General features: G+C 48.5%; 1 protein-coding gene across 1 annotated transcript; it reads left to right on the plus strand.

Moving 5' to 3' along the window:
• The first annotated feature begins 7,193 nt into the window (after positions 1-7,193).
• LOC125116288 (major seminal plasma glycoprotein PSP-I) lies at positions 7,194-13,961 on the plus strand. The gene is made up of 5 exons (XM_047761377.1): positions 7,194-7,268; positions 9,942-9,971; positions 10,836-10,971; positions 12,795-12,979; positions 13,678-13,961. Exons 1-5 carry the CDS (start codon positions 7,223-7,225, stop codon positions 13,680-13,682), a joined length of 402 nt encoding a protein of 133 aa, XP_047617333.1. The 5' UTR covers positions 7,194-7,222; the 3' UTR covers positions 13,683-13,961.
• The last annotated feature ends 1,556 nt before the right edge of the window (positions 13,962-15,517 follow it).

Consider the following 15,517-nt stretch of genomic DNA (forward strand, 5'->3'; position numbering starts at 1 on the left):
ATTCAGGTGGAGTTGGTAATGTCTAGACCATTTGAGGAGCTGGGCTGCTCCACTCATGCTCACTCTTCCATGTGGGAGACTTTATAAGGAATGAAAAGCCAAAACACCTACTTAATGGCAGATGAGGTTCAACAAAGAAAGGCATTAGTGGCACAGGGAGTACACTCTGTGGGGAGGAGAAGAGAATTATTTTATCAAGATCTCTGTGAACAGAATTCTCTGGGCCTCCACTCGGTCCTGACAATAAGAATGTTCTTTCCTTCTGGCACAGAGAAGACGGTTTCAAAGGCATTTTCGCTCCTTGCTTTTAAGAAAAAAAGGAAGGTCAGGGTGTTATTCTTGGGTTGACTCTTTCTCAATCTCCTTTAATTCAAAATAGTCAATAGGACTGAGCATCATACTGAGGTGATATGTTCTGAATGAGTGCAACAGATTCAAGATTTAAAAATGACTTAGCTGGAGTTCCCATTGTGGCTCAGCAGTAATGAACCTGACTAGCATCCATAAGGATGCAAGTTCAATCCCTGGCCTTGCTCAGTGAGTTAATGATCTGGTGTTGCCGTGAGCTACAGTGTAGGTTGAAGATGCAGCTCAGATCTTGTGTTGCTGTGGCTATGGTGTAGGCCGGCAGCTGCTTCAATTTGAACCCTAGACTGGGGAACCCCCATATGCTGCTGGTGCAGCCCTAAAAAGACCAAAAAGAAAAAAAAGTCTTATTGTTTTAGAATATAAATAACTTTCAAACCTCAGAACTGCTCAGGAGCTCTTGGTTGGCCTGAGAAAGGTGGTGGCTTTTCAGCCAGTTTGAGAAACACTCCTTTGAGTTTGGGTGAAGAGGCTGCAGTGAGCTCCTTCTGGGAGAATCCCCCTAGCATTCAACACATAAGCATGTGGATTACACAAGAGAAAAGCAAAAAGCTCACATAGATTCAAACAGGAAAGCAGTGTTTCCAGAAACGACGACCCAGAGATGCCAGTGGGTTAAAGTTCAGGGGTCAAGTGTGAGTTGGGAGCCTTCCTGTCTCCCCACTGACAGGACACGCTGGCTAAGCAGACCGGGCCTGAAGTGTATGGACCCAACCAATGACCACCAGCCAGGGGAGGCTGATGAAAATCTTGTGCTGGACCTGGGGCCACCGCTGTGGGAGGCGGAAGACACACACAGCCCAGGGCTCCAGAGTCTCTGATTAGATTGAGACTAGATCTGCCCTTTCTCCAGTGTCTCTGCAGGAGGGTCATTTGGTTCCTGGCTCTGAGCCTGGGAATCAGCCACGTGGAGGTAGCTGTAAAACCATTAAGACCAAGAGATGAGAGCCTGAGGGCGGAGGATGAGGACAGGCCTAGGGGAGGGGGAACAGGAGTAGGGGAGAGGGGACAGACACAGAGAGGCAAAACCATCCCACTCCAAATGGATCTGTGAAACCCAGTTACAACACAGAGGTAGCAAAATGCTAGGCACTGTGGCCATCAGAATCAACAATTGGCGCAGAGATGCACTCCAGGTTATTTTTTCAGGGGACATTTTTTTAAGGAGGTGAAATTTACACAACATAAAATGAACCATTTTAAAATGCATTTCAGTGGAATTTTGTATAATCACAACGCTGTGCACCCATCACCTCCGACTGCTTCCAGGGCATTTTCATCAGCCCTAAATGAAGCCCTGGGCCCATCAACGGTCCTCTCTTGCCTTGCAGCCCCCACTCGGCTTGCGTCTCTATGCATTCGCCTCGTCACTCCAGGTTAATTTTGAAGAACATTCCTGAAAAGACTGTAAGAAGTATCTTGAAGGCGACTAATGGAATCATTGAAGGCACAATTTGTTATTTTCCAAAAAATAATTTATTGTGACATACTTTCAAACCCACAAGAAGTTGTGAGAATCACACAAAGAACTGTCGCCCTAAAGAGATCCTCCTAATTAACAGCTCACTGCATTTGCTCCACCACTGTCTCCGTCTCTGTTTATTCCTCTTGTCTTGAGTAATTTTCTGGACCATTTGAGAGGGAGCTGGAGACAAGGTGACCCTTGTCTCCTGAATAAGGCCGAACAGTGATATCTTTCTGCATCGTCGCCAATTCAGAAATCAGCTCTCCTGAGACCCTCCTGTCCAGGCCACAGAGTCCACTAGGATGTTACCAGTGGTCCCCTGAAAGTCCCTTGCATTTTCGGTCCAAAAGAGCCACTCAGAAACACACAGAGCATTTAGCTCTCATGTATCTTACTTAAGTATCTTGCAACCTGAAAGGTTCCCTAGTCTTTCTCTGCCTGCCATGTCCTTGGTAGTTTTCAGCAGGGCAGGACCTGACGTCTCTAGAATGTCTCTCCGTCCAGGTTGGTCTGCTGTTTCTTAGCCGGGTGATCGCAGGACCGATGCTCTGCTCCTTCGGTGCCTCACACCAGGGGCACCTGATGCCAAACCAGCCCACCCATGGTGACCTTAACCTTCATTGCCTGCTCACGTTGACAGAGTCTGGTGTCTCTGGCGGGGAGTTGGGGGGGGGCATCTTTCCCTTTGTAATTGAATAGCATTTTGTGGGAAGATATTTTGAGATTTTGCTATGATGCTTTTTCTATTTGCCTCTCTTTCACTAACTCTGGCTCCTACTGACAACTCCTACCTGAATTCAGACAACAGGTTGTCTGAAATCCTAGACAACTAAGATGGTTATGAAATGGTGACTTTTTTATTTGATTGATTTCTTCCACAGTTATTTGGTGGACTTTTCCTCTAAGGGCGTGTGTCATCTTTCTGCTATCTTACTTGTTTGTATTAATTTCCTATTCAATATTAATAGGAAGTTATTGATAGCTATTCTAGTCAATAGCTGTGCTCCATTATTATCATTACATATTCTGATATTCAGTTTGTATCATATTTGACCATGAGGGCTCCTTCCAGGTGGTTCCCGAGTCCTTTTAACACGTTCCCATCCTTCTTTGTGTATTTCCTTCTTTTCTGGTGCAAGAAGATGTCCAAAGTCATCTTATACTCCCCCTGCCACAGCCCTTGGGATGAGCCGTCTCTCCAAGGAGTCTTGGTTCCTTGAAGTAGGGTGTGCTTTTCAGAAATCAAGTTGTGGGGCTTGGCGTGCTCATTGCTGCTGGGATCATTGCTTCTAAGTCCTCTCAGTGGGCGGAGCTGGGAAATACACATATGTATATTTGTATCTTCACATACATACATACATATATGTGCACACATATCACTATGGTAACATGTTAATTTCAATTTTAATTCAAATATCTTAGTTCTTTCTGTCATTTCCCCATTCATTTTTAAAAATACCTTAGGTTCCCAAATAGCAACATATTTGCTTACTCAAGTTACTAATTTGCTCAATGCAACAGTCTCCTGACAATGCCAGCTCCTTCAGCTGCCATCACAGTCCCACCTCATTGTCCCATGAACTTGAGCCAGCAGGTGTGCTGCCTCCAGGCCTCACTGCTCTGTTCTCCTTCAGCACTCTGTGTCCCCAGGCACTGACGGATGCAATGCTGAGGGGCCTCTGTGGGACCCCTTCCTGTCATCCCCTACTCTCTGTATCTGACTCCTGCCCACCAGCAGGAAAAGAGAAGGAAAGGATGGGTAAGAAGGACAAATGAGCTGTAACTTTTATTTTAAGAGAAAAAAATTAATTGTGGCACATCAGAAATAGAGCAGGTGAATATGAAAAAAATTATCATTTAGAAAGGTTGGAAATGAAAAGTATAATAATTGAAATAAAACTGAAATTCATAGGATACACTCTCAGCTACACAATCCAAGATCAAATTAATGATTTATGGGACATTTGGGGCGTTATTATAGTGTTACAGTCAAATATAAAGAAATTTTTTTAATGAAAGAGACGTAGGCTAGATCAAAATTCTATAAGGACATCAAAATTATAGACACACACAAAGACGAAGGGGATGAAATGCAGACAAGAAATATTTGACAAGTTTTGGCAAGATTTTCTAGAACAGATGGAAATTATGAATCCTCACAATCAAGATGCCCTAAGGAGGAAATGTGGGACTTCAAGGCTTCTCTAAGGAGATAAAACTCAAAAAGCCTCCAGCTAAGATAAGAATTACCAGACACTTATCATTCCACCTGTCTCACTGTAATTGTTACAATGTCCCTAAGGACCTCCCCACCCCAGCAACTTGGCCTACTCCTGCCTGCCCCCTACTAGGAAAGGTATGTGGCCCACTCCTTACCCCGCCCTATAGGGGCAACATCCGCCCCCAACGAACCAACAAGTGTATCCAAGGACCCCATCCTTCCCCAACCAGCCAGCAAGCGTATCAGAAGCCCCCATCCTTCCAACCAATCAGCAGGTCAACAGGTGTATGACAAGACCACTCCTGGCACTCCTTTACCTTTGGGCTATAAAAACAGACATGACCATGAGCCTAGGGTTGGCTCTCCCTGATGTCAGGAAGTCGGCTCACTGTGTTAAGTGTCTCTTGCCTCAATAAACTTGTCTTTTCTACACTTTGCTTTGAATCCGGAATTTTTTTTTTTTCCACCCACATGCAGAGACCACAACAGGACAGTGTAGGGTAAATAAAACCACACATCCTAATACATGTACCGCAGCATATCTTTAAAAAGGGCAGATGAAAAGTACATATTATATTCAAGGAAATGGTAGCTAAACAAACAGCTTCTCAGGAGTGATAACAGGAGTCAGAACACAACGAAACAATATCTTCAAAGGACAAGAAAGAGTAACCAGAACACTAGAACTGCAAATCCAACCTAAGTAAGATAACCAAAGACAAAATGTGCTACCACCCACCAGCTTCACTAAAACACTGAAAAACAGTTCAGGAGGAGGAAAAACTAAGAGGGAAAGACAAAGAAAATATAAGAATGGTGAGCATAAAAATTGAGAAAACATTTTAATTAAACACTGACTGCCCAAAGAACACTTCTGTTGAGTTAAACAATCTATTTCAAAAATCTATTCATTGTAGCAAGATGGGGGTTATTCAAGGAACAGCTGTTAAATTCTGTGGATTTTGACTCTTGTGTGTTTGATCCTTTAAGTGTAAAATAAATGTACATTTTATTAGGTAAAAACTAATTTTAGTAGTATTTTTTAAATTATTGCAGTAACCACTAAAAATGTACAATTATCTCCAAATCATTAGAGCAAAATATGGCAAATCAGAACACTGTATCAAGTAAAGAGGAAGCACGAAGAGGACAAAAAAGAATTTAATGAGAAGATGCAAGAAAAACCTTATAAAAGTGTAGAAATAAGTCAAAATATGTATGTGACCATACTAAAAATAAATGGATTATATGAAAGTAGAAATTTAAGCATATAATTCAATATTAAAATATAAAATTTAAATGCCGATTATTATATGTCAATGCTGGGCGTGCAAACGGGTATAATCAGTTTGGAAAACCGATAAAAGGAATTCTAAAAGGAATTCTACTTCTCACTAGAAGTATAAATGTTTTCATCCAATCCCTCAGAGAAAAGTAGGAGAATTCTTAGAGCAGCACCGCTGAGCAGAATACTGGAACTACCTAAATTTCTACCCAGAGAAAAATGGTGGGAAAGAAATTGTTGTACATCGACCTACAGGAGTACTAATCAGGAGTTCCTGCTGTGGCGCAGAGGAAACAAATCTGACTAGGAACCATGAGGATGAGGGTTCAGTCCTGGGCCTTGCTCAGTGGGTTAAGGATCCGACGTTGCTGTGAGCTGTGGTGTAGGTCGCAGACTCAACTCAGATCCTTCATTGCTGCGGCTGTGATGTAGGCAGGCAGCCGTAGCTCTGATTTGACACCTCGCCTGGGAAACTCCACATGCTGCAATTGCAGGCCTAAAAAGCAAAAAAAAGAATACTATCCAACAGTGAGAACACTTGTGCTACACAAAAACAGCATTAACGAATCTCAGAAACTTAATATTGAAGGAAAGAAGCCAGACATAAAGAAGGATATCCTTGAAGCTTTCATGCATCTAAAGTCCCAAACGGACAGGGCTCATTCATACCGTTGGAAGCCTGGAAAGGGGTTAGCCTTGGAGAAGCTGGTTAGTGACAGAAATTCGACATTACAAGAATTCTTGGATGCTGCAAATAAGCCAGACACTTACATACTACTTCTAGCACCTTGGGCTCAGAAGGAGTTTTGGAAGATTTGGAAAACTTCAGAGTTGTTTAATGTCAGCAAAATGGGCTCTCTGGTCTCCTGGTTGGTGTGTTGGTGGTGACGGTCCCTGAAGGCAGTTGGTGGCCATGGCTTTTTATGGCAGGATGACTTCCGTTCCATAGACAAACCAGGTGTTAATTACCCCTTCATCAGTGGATGGACATTTGAGTCTTTCCTATTCTTTTTCTCTTATGAATAATGCTGCTATGAATAGTCATGGAAAATTTTCTATGTGGTCATACATTTTCATTTCCTTGGATAAATAAATATGGAGTGAAAGCTGAGCCATGTGGAAAATCATGTGAAATGTGTGGAGTACCTGCTAAACTGTCTTGCACTTGCAGGTCTGCTGGGTTGTCAAAACTGGAATGCTCTCACTGGACTGAGCCATGTGGTCTTGGTATCAAATATACAACATATAGAAACACCTGCACACCTGGACATCCTTGTGGACACGCCCACACACAGGTGGTGTGCACTGCAGCTGCCCCACGGATGCTGACCCACACCTGGAGCAGACGGGGGGCTCTTTGTGTGGCTTTGCCCTGAGGGACATGGGACAGCTCTGAGACCGGGCAGCCAGGAGCTCAGACCATGTCCTGATTCAGCCACTGTCACCCTGTGACGCTGGGCAAGTGCCTTGGTCTCTGTGGGTCTTCTTAGTTCCTGTCCTGTCCAGGGTGGTGTGAGGCTCATGCAGGTTCACGGAGGTGAAAGTGCAGTAGCTTAACCCCTGGCAGGGAGGCTCCCCAACAGGAGGTCCTGGTGCTTGTGGCCAGTCTGTTACCCTTCATCCAGGACGACAGAAAGGGGACAAGAAGAGAAGAAAGCAGGCCTTGTGTCCCAGTCTAGATGGGGAAGGACCCAGTGAGAAAGGCCAGGGTGCTGAGCAGGCGCCCCTCCCTCTGAGCAAGCCAAGGCCCCCAGCACCTCAGCCCCTGCAGCCCTGCTGGCCTGGGCCCCAGGGGGAGGGAGGAGATCAGGTTGCAGCGGCTGGTCTATATAGCCCCAGCCTCCAGGGCCAGGCTCACTGCTGAGGCTGGGGCCAGGCTGCTGAGATGAAGCTGGGCAGCGCCATCCCCTGGGCCTTGCTGCTCAGTACAGGTGAGGCGGGCCCCGCCCTTGCTCCTGGCCCCTCTCTGCTTCCTCTGCAGCTCAGGGGGTCTGTGCAGGGTGCTTGGTGCAGACCCAGAAGCTCTGGGGGTGACAGTCTGCAAGGCACTCCCCTCCAACAAGACGCCTGCCTCACGCTGGGCGGGGAGGAGGGGGCCAACGGCCTGGCCATGACCCTGGGTTTGGAAACCCTTTCAGGGCCCCTGTGTCCTTGGGTTCCCCTGGGCTCCCTGCCCTCCCTGCCCCCTCCCTCCTGCCTTAGCACAAGTCCCAGGATGCCCTGGGGGGCAGCCAGGGCTCAGCCCAGACCTGGATGAGGAAGTGAAGCAGAGGAGCTTGGGCTTTGGGGTGTTCTCAGCGGGGTGACTGTGTGGGTGCTGGAGGGGGGACCCTGGCTTGACCTGAGGCCGGGGGCATCCGAGGGGGAAGCAGGGCCCTTGGAGAAGCCCCCCCGCAGGTGGAGGTGCTCTGCCTCTGCCTGAGGATGAGTCTTGGCAGCAAGACATGCTGAGGAATGAGGAGTGGGAAGCAGCAGCTCCCAGCAGGGGCTGAGGCTGTGCTGACAGGGACAGTCCCTCCCCTGCAGGGGGCTGGGCTCTGGGACTGCCCGGACCCCCCCCAGGGAGACCCGCTCTGATTGTGGATGCTGGGAGGGGCACGGGCGCCCATTCTTCAGGGAAGCATCTGTCTGTGGCTCCCTGCTGCTCTCTGTGCTGTTCTGTCTCCCCTCATCCTCTCCCCTTCTGCCTCCAGCCCCTCGTTTTATCCTGTCCGCACTCCTCTGTTCTCTCTGTTATTGACCTTTGGTCTCCTCACCACTCCTGCCAGGATTCTTTCAAAAACCATTATCCATTTCTGCCTGCCATCCCTTGGATAAGGTTATGATTCAGCGGGGAGGGCCGTCACCTGTCCCTCCCAGATAGCATTTGAAGGCTTTGGTCCAGTCACTACAACCGTGCAGCCACCAAACCACAGACCACGGCCACCTGAGACCTTGGTTGGAGGTATGAAAAAAATCCTCTTTCTTTCTGATGAAGTCAGCAAACAAAAAGGCAGCTGACTGAAACATAGGAGAGACTGGCTTATTGCCCCCCGGAAAGAGTAAGTGCTGTGACCTGACACAGTCCCCCGACTCTCTGCCCCTCTGCTCTAGCTCATTCTAGCTCTCATTAGCTCCCTGGGGCTGGTGTGAGGAGAGACACGACTGGGAGAGTCCTCAGAAATATAAATCTCCTGCGGAGTTCCCTTCATGGCTCAGTGGTTAATGAACCCGACTAGGATCCATGAGGTTGTGGGTTTGATCCCTGGCTCTGATCCTAGGATCCGGCATTGCCGTGAGCTGCAGTATATGTAGGTCACAGATGCGGCTCGAATCTGGTGTTGCTGTGTCTGTGGTGTAGGCCTGCAGCTATAGCTCCGATTCAACCCCTAGCCTGGGAACCTCCATGTGCTGTGGGTATGGCCCTAAAAAGAAAAAAAAAAAAAAAAAGTGGGTCCTTCCAGAGACGTCACCTGAAGTGATGGGGAGATTGAGGAGTCTCTGCCTGAGTCCTGCATTAAGGCAAATCTTGACTTGTGTTGCCCACAGCAGACATGATGGACACCCCAGCTTGGGAAGGTTTCCTTGATGCCCACTGCCCACTCGGATCCAGTACCACCTCAGGGTCCAGGAAGGGCAGCTGGAGATGGTTTCTTAGGGTCCTGGCTGTCACTTACAGTCAAAGAGTTTCCAGAGCATTTGTGGATTTCTTTTTACGGAGGAATTAAGTATCTAGTTGTGAAAGGAGAGGAACGTCAGAGAAGGTTGACATGGCAGCTGGAGCGGACGGGCTGGGCTCTGAGGCACAGAGAGGTGGATTATTGTCTGGAAACCAAGGAACCAGTTACTGCTAAATTCCCATCTTGCAGGTGAATGGACTAAGGCTTAGGAGAGTAAATATCTGTCTAAAACCACCCAGCTCTCATGCCCAGGGAGCGGAGACCCAGCGCCATCCGAATCCTGAGCAGTGCTGTGTCCACTCACCACGTCATGTGGATAAGCCACAGGACACATCAAGGGCACGAGGCAATGTGATTGCCATTAGGGCCCCTGAAACAGCACGGAGCTCAGGTCCCTGATACAGTGAAACTCCACAAATGAGATGACTCCTTTCTCCTCAGTTGAAAGCTTTATTCAGTTCATTCAGTCTAACAGCAAGTGGATCGTGGACCTAAAAAATAATTGACAAGAAAAGTGCACATTAATTAGGGTAATGAAACGTCTTGGTCAGGCCAGGGCTGAGAGGTTTCTCGGGAGAGGATCTTATGATGCTCAGACTAGGAAATTCTTGGGAAAATGGGGATGAGCGGGTCATCCTCCTCAGAGCTGACTTCTGACGGGGCTCCAGAGTGGGAATGTGAGGACTAAGTGGAACAGGAGAAAGGATGAGAAAGCAGCTGAACAAGTGCTGTCTCTGAAGGATGAGCCCAGATCTTTCTTCTGCCCTCCCTGTGTGACCAGGTTTTTCCCAGGGTGAGGACGGCTGTGTTCTCTGCTCCCTGTGCTCAGCACCAACCCTTGAAACCCATCCCCTCTTCCTAGTGTGGGCATCATCTGTACTAAAGCCCTGACCTACCAGGAACTTCATCTTTTCATTTCTCTTTTCTGTGTTGATGTCTTTTCAGCCACACTGATTTCAACGGGATGGGGCTTGGGTAAGTGCAGACAAAATTATTCACCATTTCCCCCTTCTCACAAGGAGATGTGCTTTGGGGTTGAAGGTCAAATGCCTTTCCTGGAAAAGCATGTATCATTTTACTCTTTTGGTCAAAAGAATTTGGCATTTCTGAACTTGACCCTATGCTTCAGTCTTAAGCATCCCTAGAGTCCCTTCTCCTCTGAGTTCTCATGACCTTCACCATGTTACTCCTAGACCCCCTCCTCCACAGCCCTCTTCCCTCCTCCACAGCCCAGGGAGCCTGCCCTGCCCTTCTGCCTGCACAGCCTCACTAGGCAGGGAGAAGGGCCACCTCTCCACAGAGCAGGTGTCACAGGGGGAGGGAGTCCCTTCCAAATGGCTAGAGCCCAGAGGGCTGGGACAGCACCATGTTCAGTGTCAGAAATGAGAGTCTCAAGGGAGAGGGAGTGACTGCAGCAGGGGAGGCTGGTCCAATGGGAAATGCTGCCTCATCATTTGGGAGACTTTTTAATAACTTGATTGATTTACCTCATGACTTCCAAGTCTAGGCAAAAACACGAACTTGTTTGATCCTAAATATCACTGAGGAATCTGCTATTTTGATCATCTCTTGGTAAAAAAATATTTTCTGATGAGGTGTTACATTCTCCTATTTTCAGATGTCAGAACAAATTATAGTAATGAAGATTCCTTTAAAATTCTTAAAAGAATAAAACAAAAACCACATTTTTGTGGGTCATCAGACGTAGATGGTGGATGTTGGGTGGTAATTGTGGGATCGGGAAGTTAGGGCCATTGACAGTTTTGTGGGGCCATAGATGGCAGAGCCCCCCGAGGCCTCTGTTGCTCCTGGAGGCTGAAATCTTTTCTTCTGTTGCAGACTATCGTGCCTGTGGTGGCCGCCTCACCGATGACTATGGGACAATCGTCACCTATAAAGGGCCCAAAACTGAATGTGTCTGGACTCTCCAGGTGGACCCGAAATATAAACTTCTTGTGTCGATACCCACTCTCAAGTGAGTCCTCAGGATGTGAGTTTTCTTTGCCAATGTTGTAGTTTTATGGGGAAGTGCCCCTCCTGGCCTCCTCCAGTTCACCCAGCACCCACATCCACATATATCCTGACTCCCTTCCACTCCCCCTGAACACCCTTCAGTGGCCCCTGCCTACTGGATAAAGTTTGCTCACCTTACATGGACCTTCCCAGCCCTTCATGACACCCCTGGATCCCCCCTCCCTTCTCACCTCTTCCCCTTCCCCACCCTCTCTGAGCTGAGCCATCACACCCTGAGCTGGGGACCCAGCACCCTGTGGGGCAGCTCTGAGCCTTTGCTCCCCTCGACCTGAAATCATCCCCCACCTCTTCCAGACTCACCTGCTTGCTGCTCAGGGCCTCGTTTTGTGTTTCATGATTTTGACAGAGAATGAATTTTTCCATCACACCCAACACCCCTTTTCTGACTCTGTCCACAGGAGGAGAGCTCTTTCTCTGATTTATCCCCCATCCCTGACCCCATGCCAAACTGTGGGTGGAATTTATAGCAAAATATCACTCTGGCCCATGTCTGAGTTTGTACCTACAAGAAATTGGGACTAATTTTTTAGCTAATACCTGAACGAATAAATGAAAGAATGAATAAATGGCAGAAAGAATGAATGAAATGATAAGACCAATTAAATCCTTTGCAAATGTACCAACAATTTAGAGGATTTCCAGAGCAGGTTATTCTTCATTGGTTTTAACACTGGAGCCACATTTCCATCAATGGCAGACCAAGTGAAGCATAATTTACAGCAGTGGCTGACACAAATGATCTTATCTTGTGACTGAGACCCTTCCCCTCCAGACCTTCCACAGGGGCAGGACCCCCACCAGGCTCAGGGGCTGCTCGGCAGCATGAGGACAACTAGAGATGCTGCCTCACAGCAGGGCTGACACCGTCTCCCCAGACCACATCAGGGTGAGGGGGTCAGGTGGTATCATTTTCATTATCAAAAGCATCACCATTTCTAGAAGGGTCAGAGGGACGGGTTATTCTGAAAATCTCCCCTTATTGTCCAGTGGACTTTTGCAAAGACTGATTTTGGATCTGACCATCCTTGGCTCCAAGAAAGGAATCAGTCTGTCCCAGAGCAAAGTGGCATAAAGTCTGCCAAGTGTGTGTCCTGGTGAGACGTCCCTGCCGTGTCCTGCTTTAGCCCAGAGAGGCCCGGGCCCCTCCTGTGTGGGGGACACGCTGGTGGCTAAGTGAGGATGACAGGCTGGGGTCGGGTCTGAGGGGCAGGAGACAGAGACGGGAGGCCTGAGCAGGAGGGTGACCATCCACGTGCACTTGGCCCAAGCACGTGGAGGTGGACGCCCCTCTCGCCTCTGCTGGTCCTGGAGGCCAAGCTGGGGGCTGGGCCCCATGTATCGGGATGCAGAGGGGAACCAGCAGTGGTGTCACATGTCATGTCTGAGGCCTCATCTGACACAGTGGCTGCTGCCCAAGGAAACACTCCACGGGGTGGGCTGTGTCGTGATGCTCAAGTGGCCTGAGGGACGGTGACTCCTGATCCCAGCGTCCTGCGTGGGCTTCCCTGAGCCATAAGTGGGGCTGCCCAGGGGATGTGGGAGTCCCCTGCAGCCCAGGTGGAGGCAAGTCCTCAGGGGGAGGCGGGAGGGCCCTGGGCGACTGTCCCCTCTTCCGAAGGCTGACTCTCCTTCCCTGGGGGCCACCAGGCCTGGAAGGTCTGCTGAGCAGAGGGGGGTGACTGTGTCGAGTCCCAGGAGGGGGCGGCTGCCTGCAGGAGGGACCAGGATCCCAATGCCGATGCTGCCTTTCCCTCTGCCCACCAGCCTCACCTGTGGGAAGGAGTATGTGGAAGTCCTAGAGGGACCCCCAGGATCTAAGAGTTTGGGGAAATTTTGTGAAGGTTTAAATATCCTCATTCGCGGTTCTTCAGCCATGACGGTCAAGTACAAGAGAGATTCTGGCCACCCAGCCTCTCCCTATGAGATCATTTTCCTTCGTGACTCACAAGGTAGGTTGGAGGGGACAGGACCCTGATGAGATGCTTTCCCTGGCCCCGCATGGCTTTGTGGCAAGTTGGACGTGTGAGTGTTTACAGGAGGTTAAAACAATGTTGAATCAAAGTGCTACTTGACTATCCCTGAGTGAGCATGAGTCAGTGTGACCAGCAAGCTTCTCCTGAGACAGACACCCGTTCTATCCCAGCATTTCTGCCTCCCAGATTTGGGGTTGGGAAGACTTGCCATGAAAATTCTTTTACAAATTTTATCTTTCACTTTGATAATCTGGCAATTTCCTCAAATATAACATTTCCCTTCTTGGTCTTATTCAAATCCCTTTGGCATTTTCCAGTGTATTTATTTAACGTATGTAGTACAAATAGTATACAAAATGTGTGTGTGTTTGTGTGTGTGTGTATATATCTTACATATTAGATTGTAGCAAATATGTAGGTATAAAGAAATATTGTAGAATGTATGTCTAGAGTATACTATAGGATGTTTATATTTGCTAGTAAATATTTATGCCTACAAATACATATGTATATATGTACATACATGTAACCTAGAGAAAACCAGCAACAATCCCCCAAATTGTTTTTTCTTTCATTAATGATTACCTGGAATTTTCCCCCACTTGTCAAATGGAAGAAATTGCTTGTTACACTAACTTAACCAAACTCTACTTAAACTGCTCTCTCTCTCACAGGTTAGTGACCTTTGCCTCCTGCCTAAACGTGGACCAGCATTGCTGGTGAGCGTGATCTTCCACCAAGACCCCTCCAGAATCCGTGACCACGAGGAGCGCCATCTCCTGGCCACCTGCCTAATCGCAGCTGCTCATCTGGTCCCTCCCACTCCAGATTTCCCAGCCTTTCCTGTCTTCCCCGCTAGGGACCATTTCTTCTTCTGAGCTTTAAATACGCGCCAATCTTATGCTTGGATCATTTACTTATTGCTGTCATCTTTTTGAATAAAGTCTCTTTATCTGAAGCTGGATTTGTCTTAGTTTGAAAATCCTCATTTCCTGCGTTGGAGCCTCAAGCATCACAGAGAGTGGTTGAAATCCCTCTATATCCTGAAGGTCTTTATCATTAGAGGGATTCTCATTGTTGGAGGCCTGTCTTGAGACAGGAGTGCTGCCGATTTACTATTTCCCTCTCTTGCATGAGACAAACCTCCACAAACACAGAAATGGGTATTGGCTCAGCTTTTTGCTTAAAGTTTATGGCCGTGTGGTTGATGATAAAGAATATTAGGTGAGGATGTGTTCAATTTTTCTTCTGATTCCCACCAGCCAACTCTAAATTATACCACATCGGAATTTCTTCAAAAGTTCTGAAAAGAATAAAACATACAGCTCACATTATTTCTGGGAGCATCAGCCTCTCGTGCTGTTGCATTGTATCAGACCAGGAAACAGGAGGATCCCAAACCATGGTGGCCCCTGAATGGCTCAGCTCCTTTAGGCCTGGAACCGGCCACCAGCAGCAGAGTGCCCGGAGTCCTGGGTTTGTGAATGGAAGGAACCAGAGGCCGGGGGAGTGGAGGTCCTGCACCAGGGCTCTGGGGGCACCGTGTGCGACCACAGTGGGATCCACGGGAAGCCGGTGGAGTGTGCAGGAGGCTGGGCTGGGGCTGGGCCACATCCTCCCAGGAAACGCCTGGTTCTGTCACAATGAAGGACAGATTGCCTGGATGAGGGGAGGTGTTCAGGGCACAAGCCCTGTGGATCTGTGTCCACAGTGGCTGCCCTCCTGTAACTGTGTCCACGGAAGACCCGGTGTCATCTGCTCAGCTTGGCTCCAGGACATTGGGCCTCCATTGCAGTGCATGGTTTTCTCCAGGAAAGGGCCCCTCCTTCTGACTCTTGTCACCCTGAGCTTCCCTGAAACCCGGCAGCACCCACAGCCGTTGATGTCCCTGAATTTCATGGGTCACTCCAGCACCCTCCACAGGGGCCCCTGGAAATAGACAAGGTGTAATGGACACTAAGGATGTATCAACTCGATCCCCCAAACTTTCTTGTCTGGAAACTACTCTCTGGGGTTGACGTTTCCTCTTCAGCTCCCCTGGACCACTCCCAGGATGCCCTGCTCAGGCCACGGAGGGGACAGGCCCTCAGCATCTCTCTCAGGAACCCGTCCCGTTTCTGGCCACACATCCTGGGCACTGAGGCTGATCCTGTTTCTTCTTTCTTGCAGCTGCACACATCGGTTCTACTATCCCAGGTGAGTGGGTGCAGAACCGCTGAGCCCGAGTCCTCTCTGGACTTCCACCCTCTCGGGTTCTAGAATTAGGAGACAGGCAGACTCCTCCTGGGGCGTGGTTCCCCTCTGAGGACTCGGGGATTTGTTTCGGTGACCAGCTGAGTCCCCAGGACCATGGCTGCTCCCTCAGCTCTGGCTGGAGGGCCCCTCTGGTCTCCTGCTGTTGCCTGATGTCATTCCCAGGTCAGAGAGCCTGTGGGGGAAAAGGGTTTTCTCTTCTCGTCACAGCAGATGAAAATAAGTCTAAGTCACTCCATGGAGCATAGTGTTACTAACACA

This window comes from Phacochoerus africanus, chromosome 15 (genome assembly GCF_016906955.1).
Source record: "Phacochoerus africanus isolate WHEZ1 chromosome 15, ROS_Pafr_v1, whole genome shotgun sequence".
Lineage (NCBI taxonomy): Eukaryota > Metazoa > Chordata > Mammalia > Artiodactyla > Suidae > Phacochoerus > Phacochoerus africanus.

Excerpts from the sequence above, each read along its gene's own strand:
- LOC125116288 (XM_047761377.1), top strand. The coding sequence starts at position 7,223 with ATGAAGCTGGGCAGCGCCATCCCCTGGGCCTTGCTGCTCAGTACAG. Across the intron at positions 7,269-9,941 it reads GGCCTTGCTGCTCAGTACAG|CCACACTGATTTCAACGGGA; the intron begins GTGAGGCGGGCC and ends ATGTCTTTTCAG. Across the intron at positions 10,972-12,794 it reads GTGTCGATACCCACTCTCAA|CCTCACCTGTGGGAAGGAGT; the intron begins GTGAGTCCTCAG and ends TCTGCCCACCAG.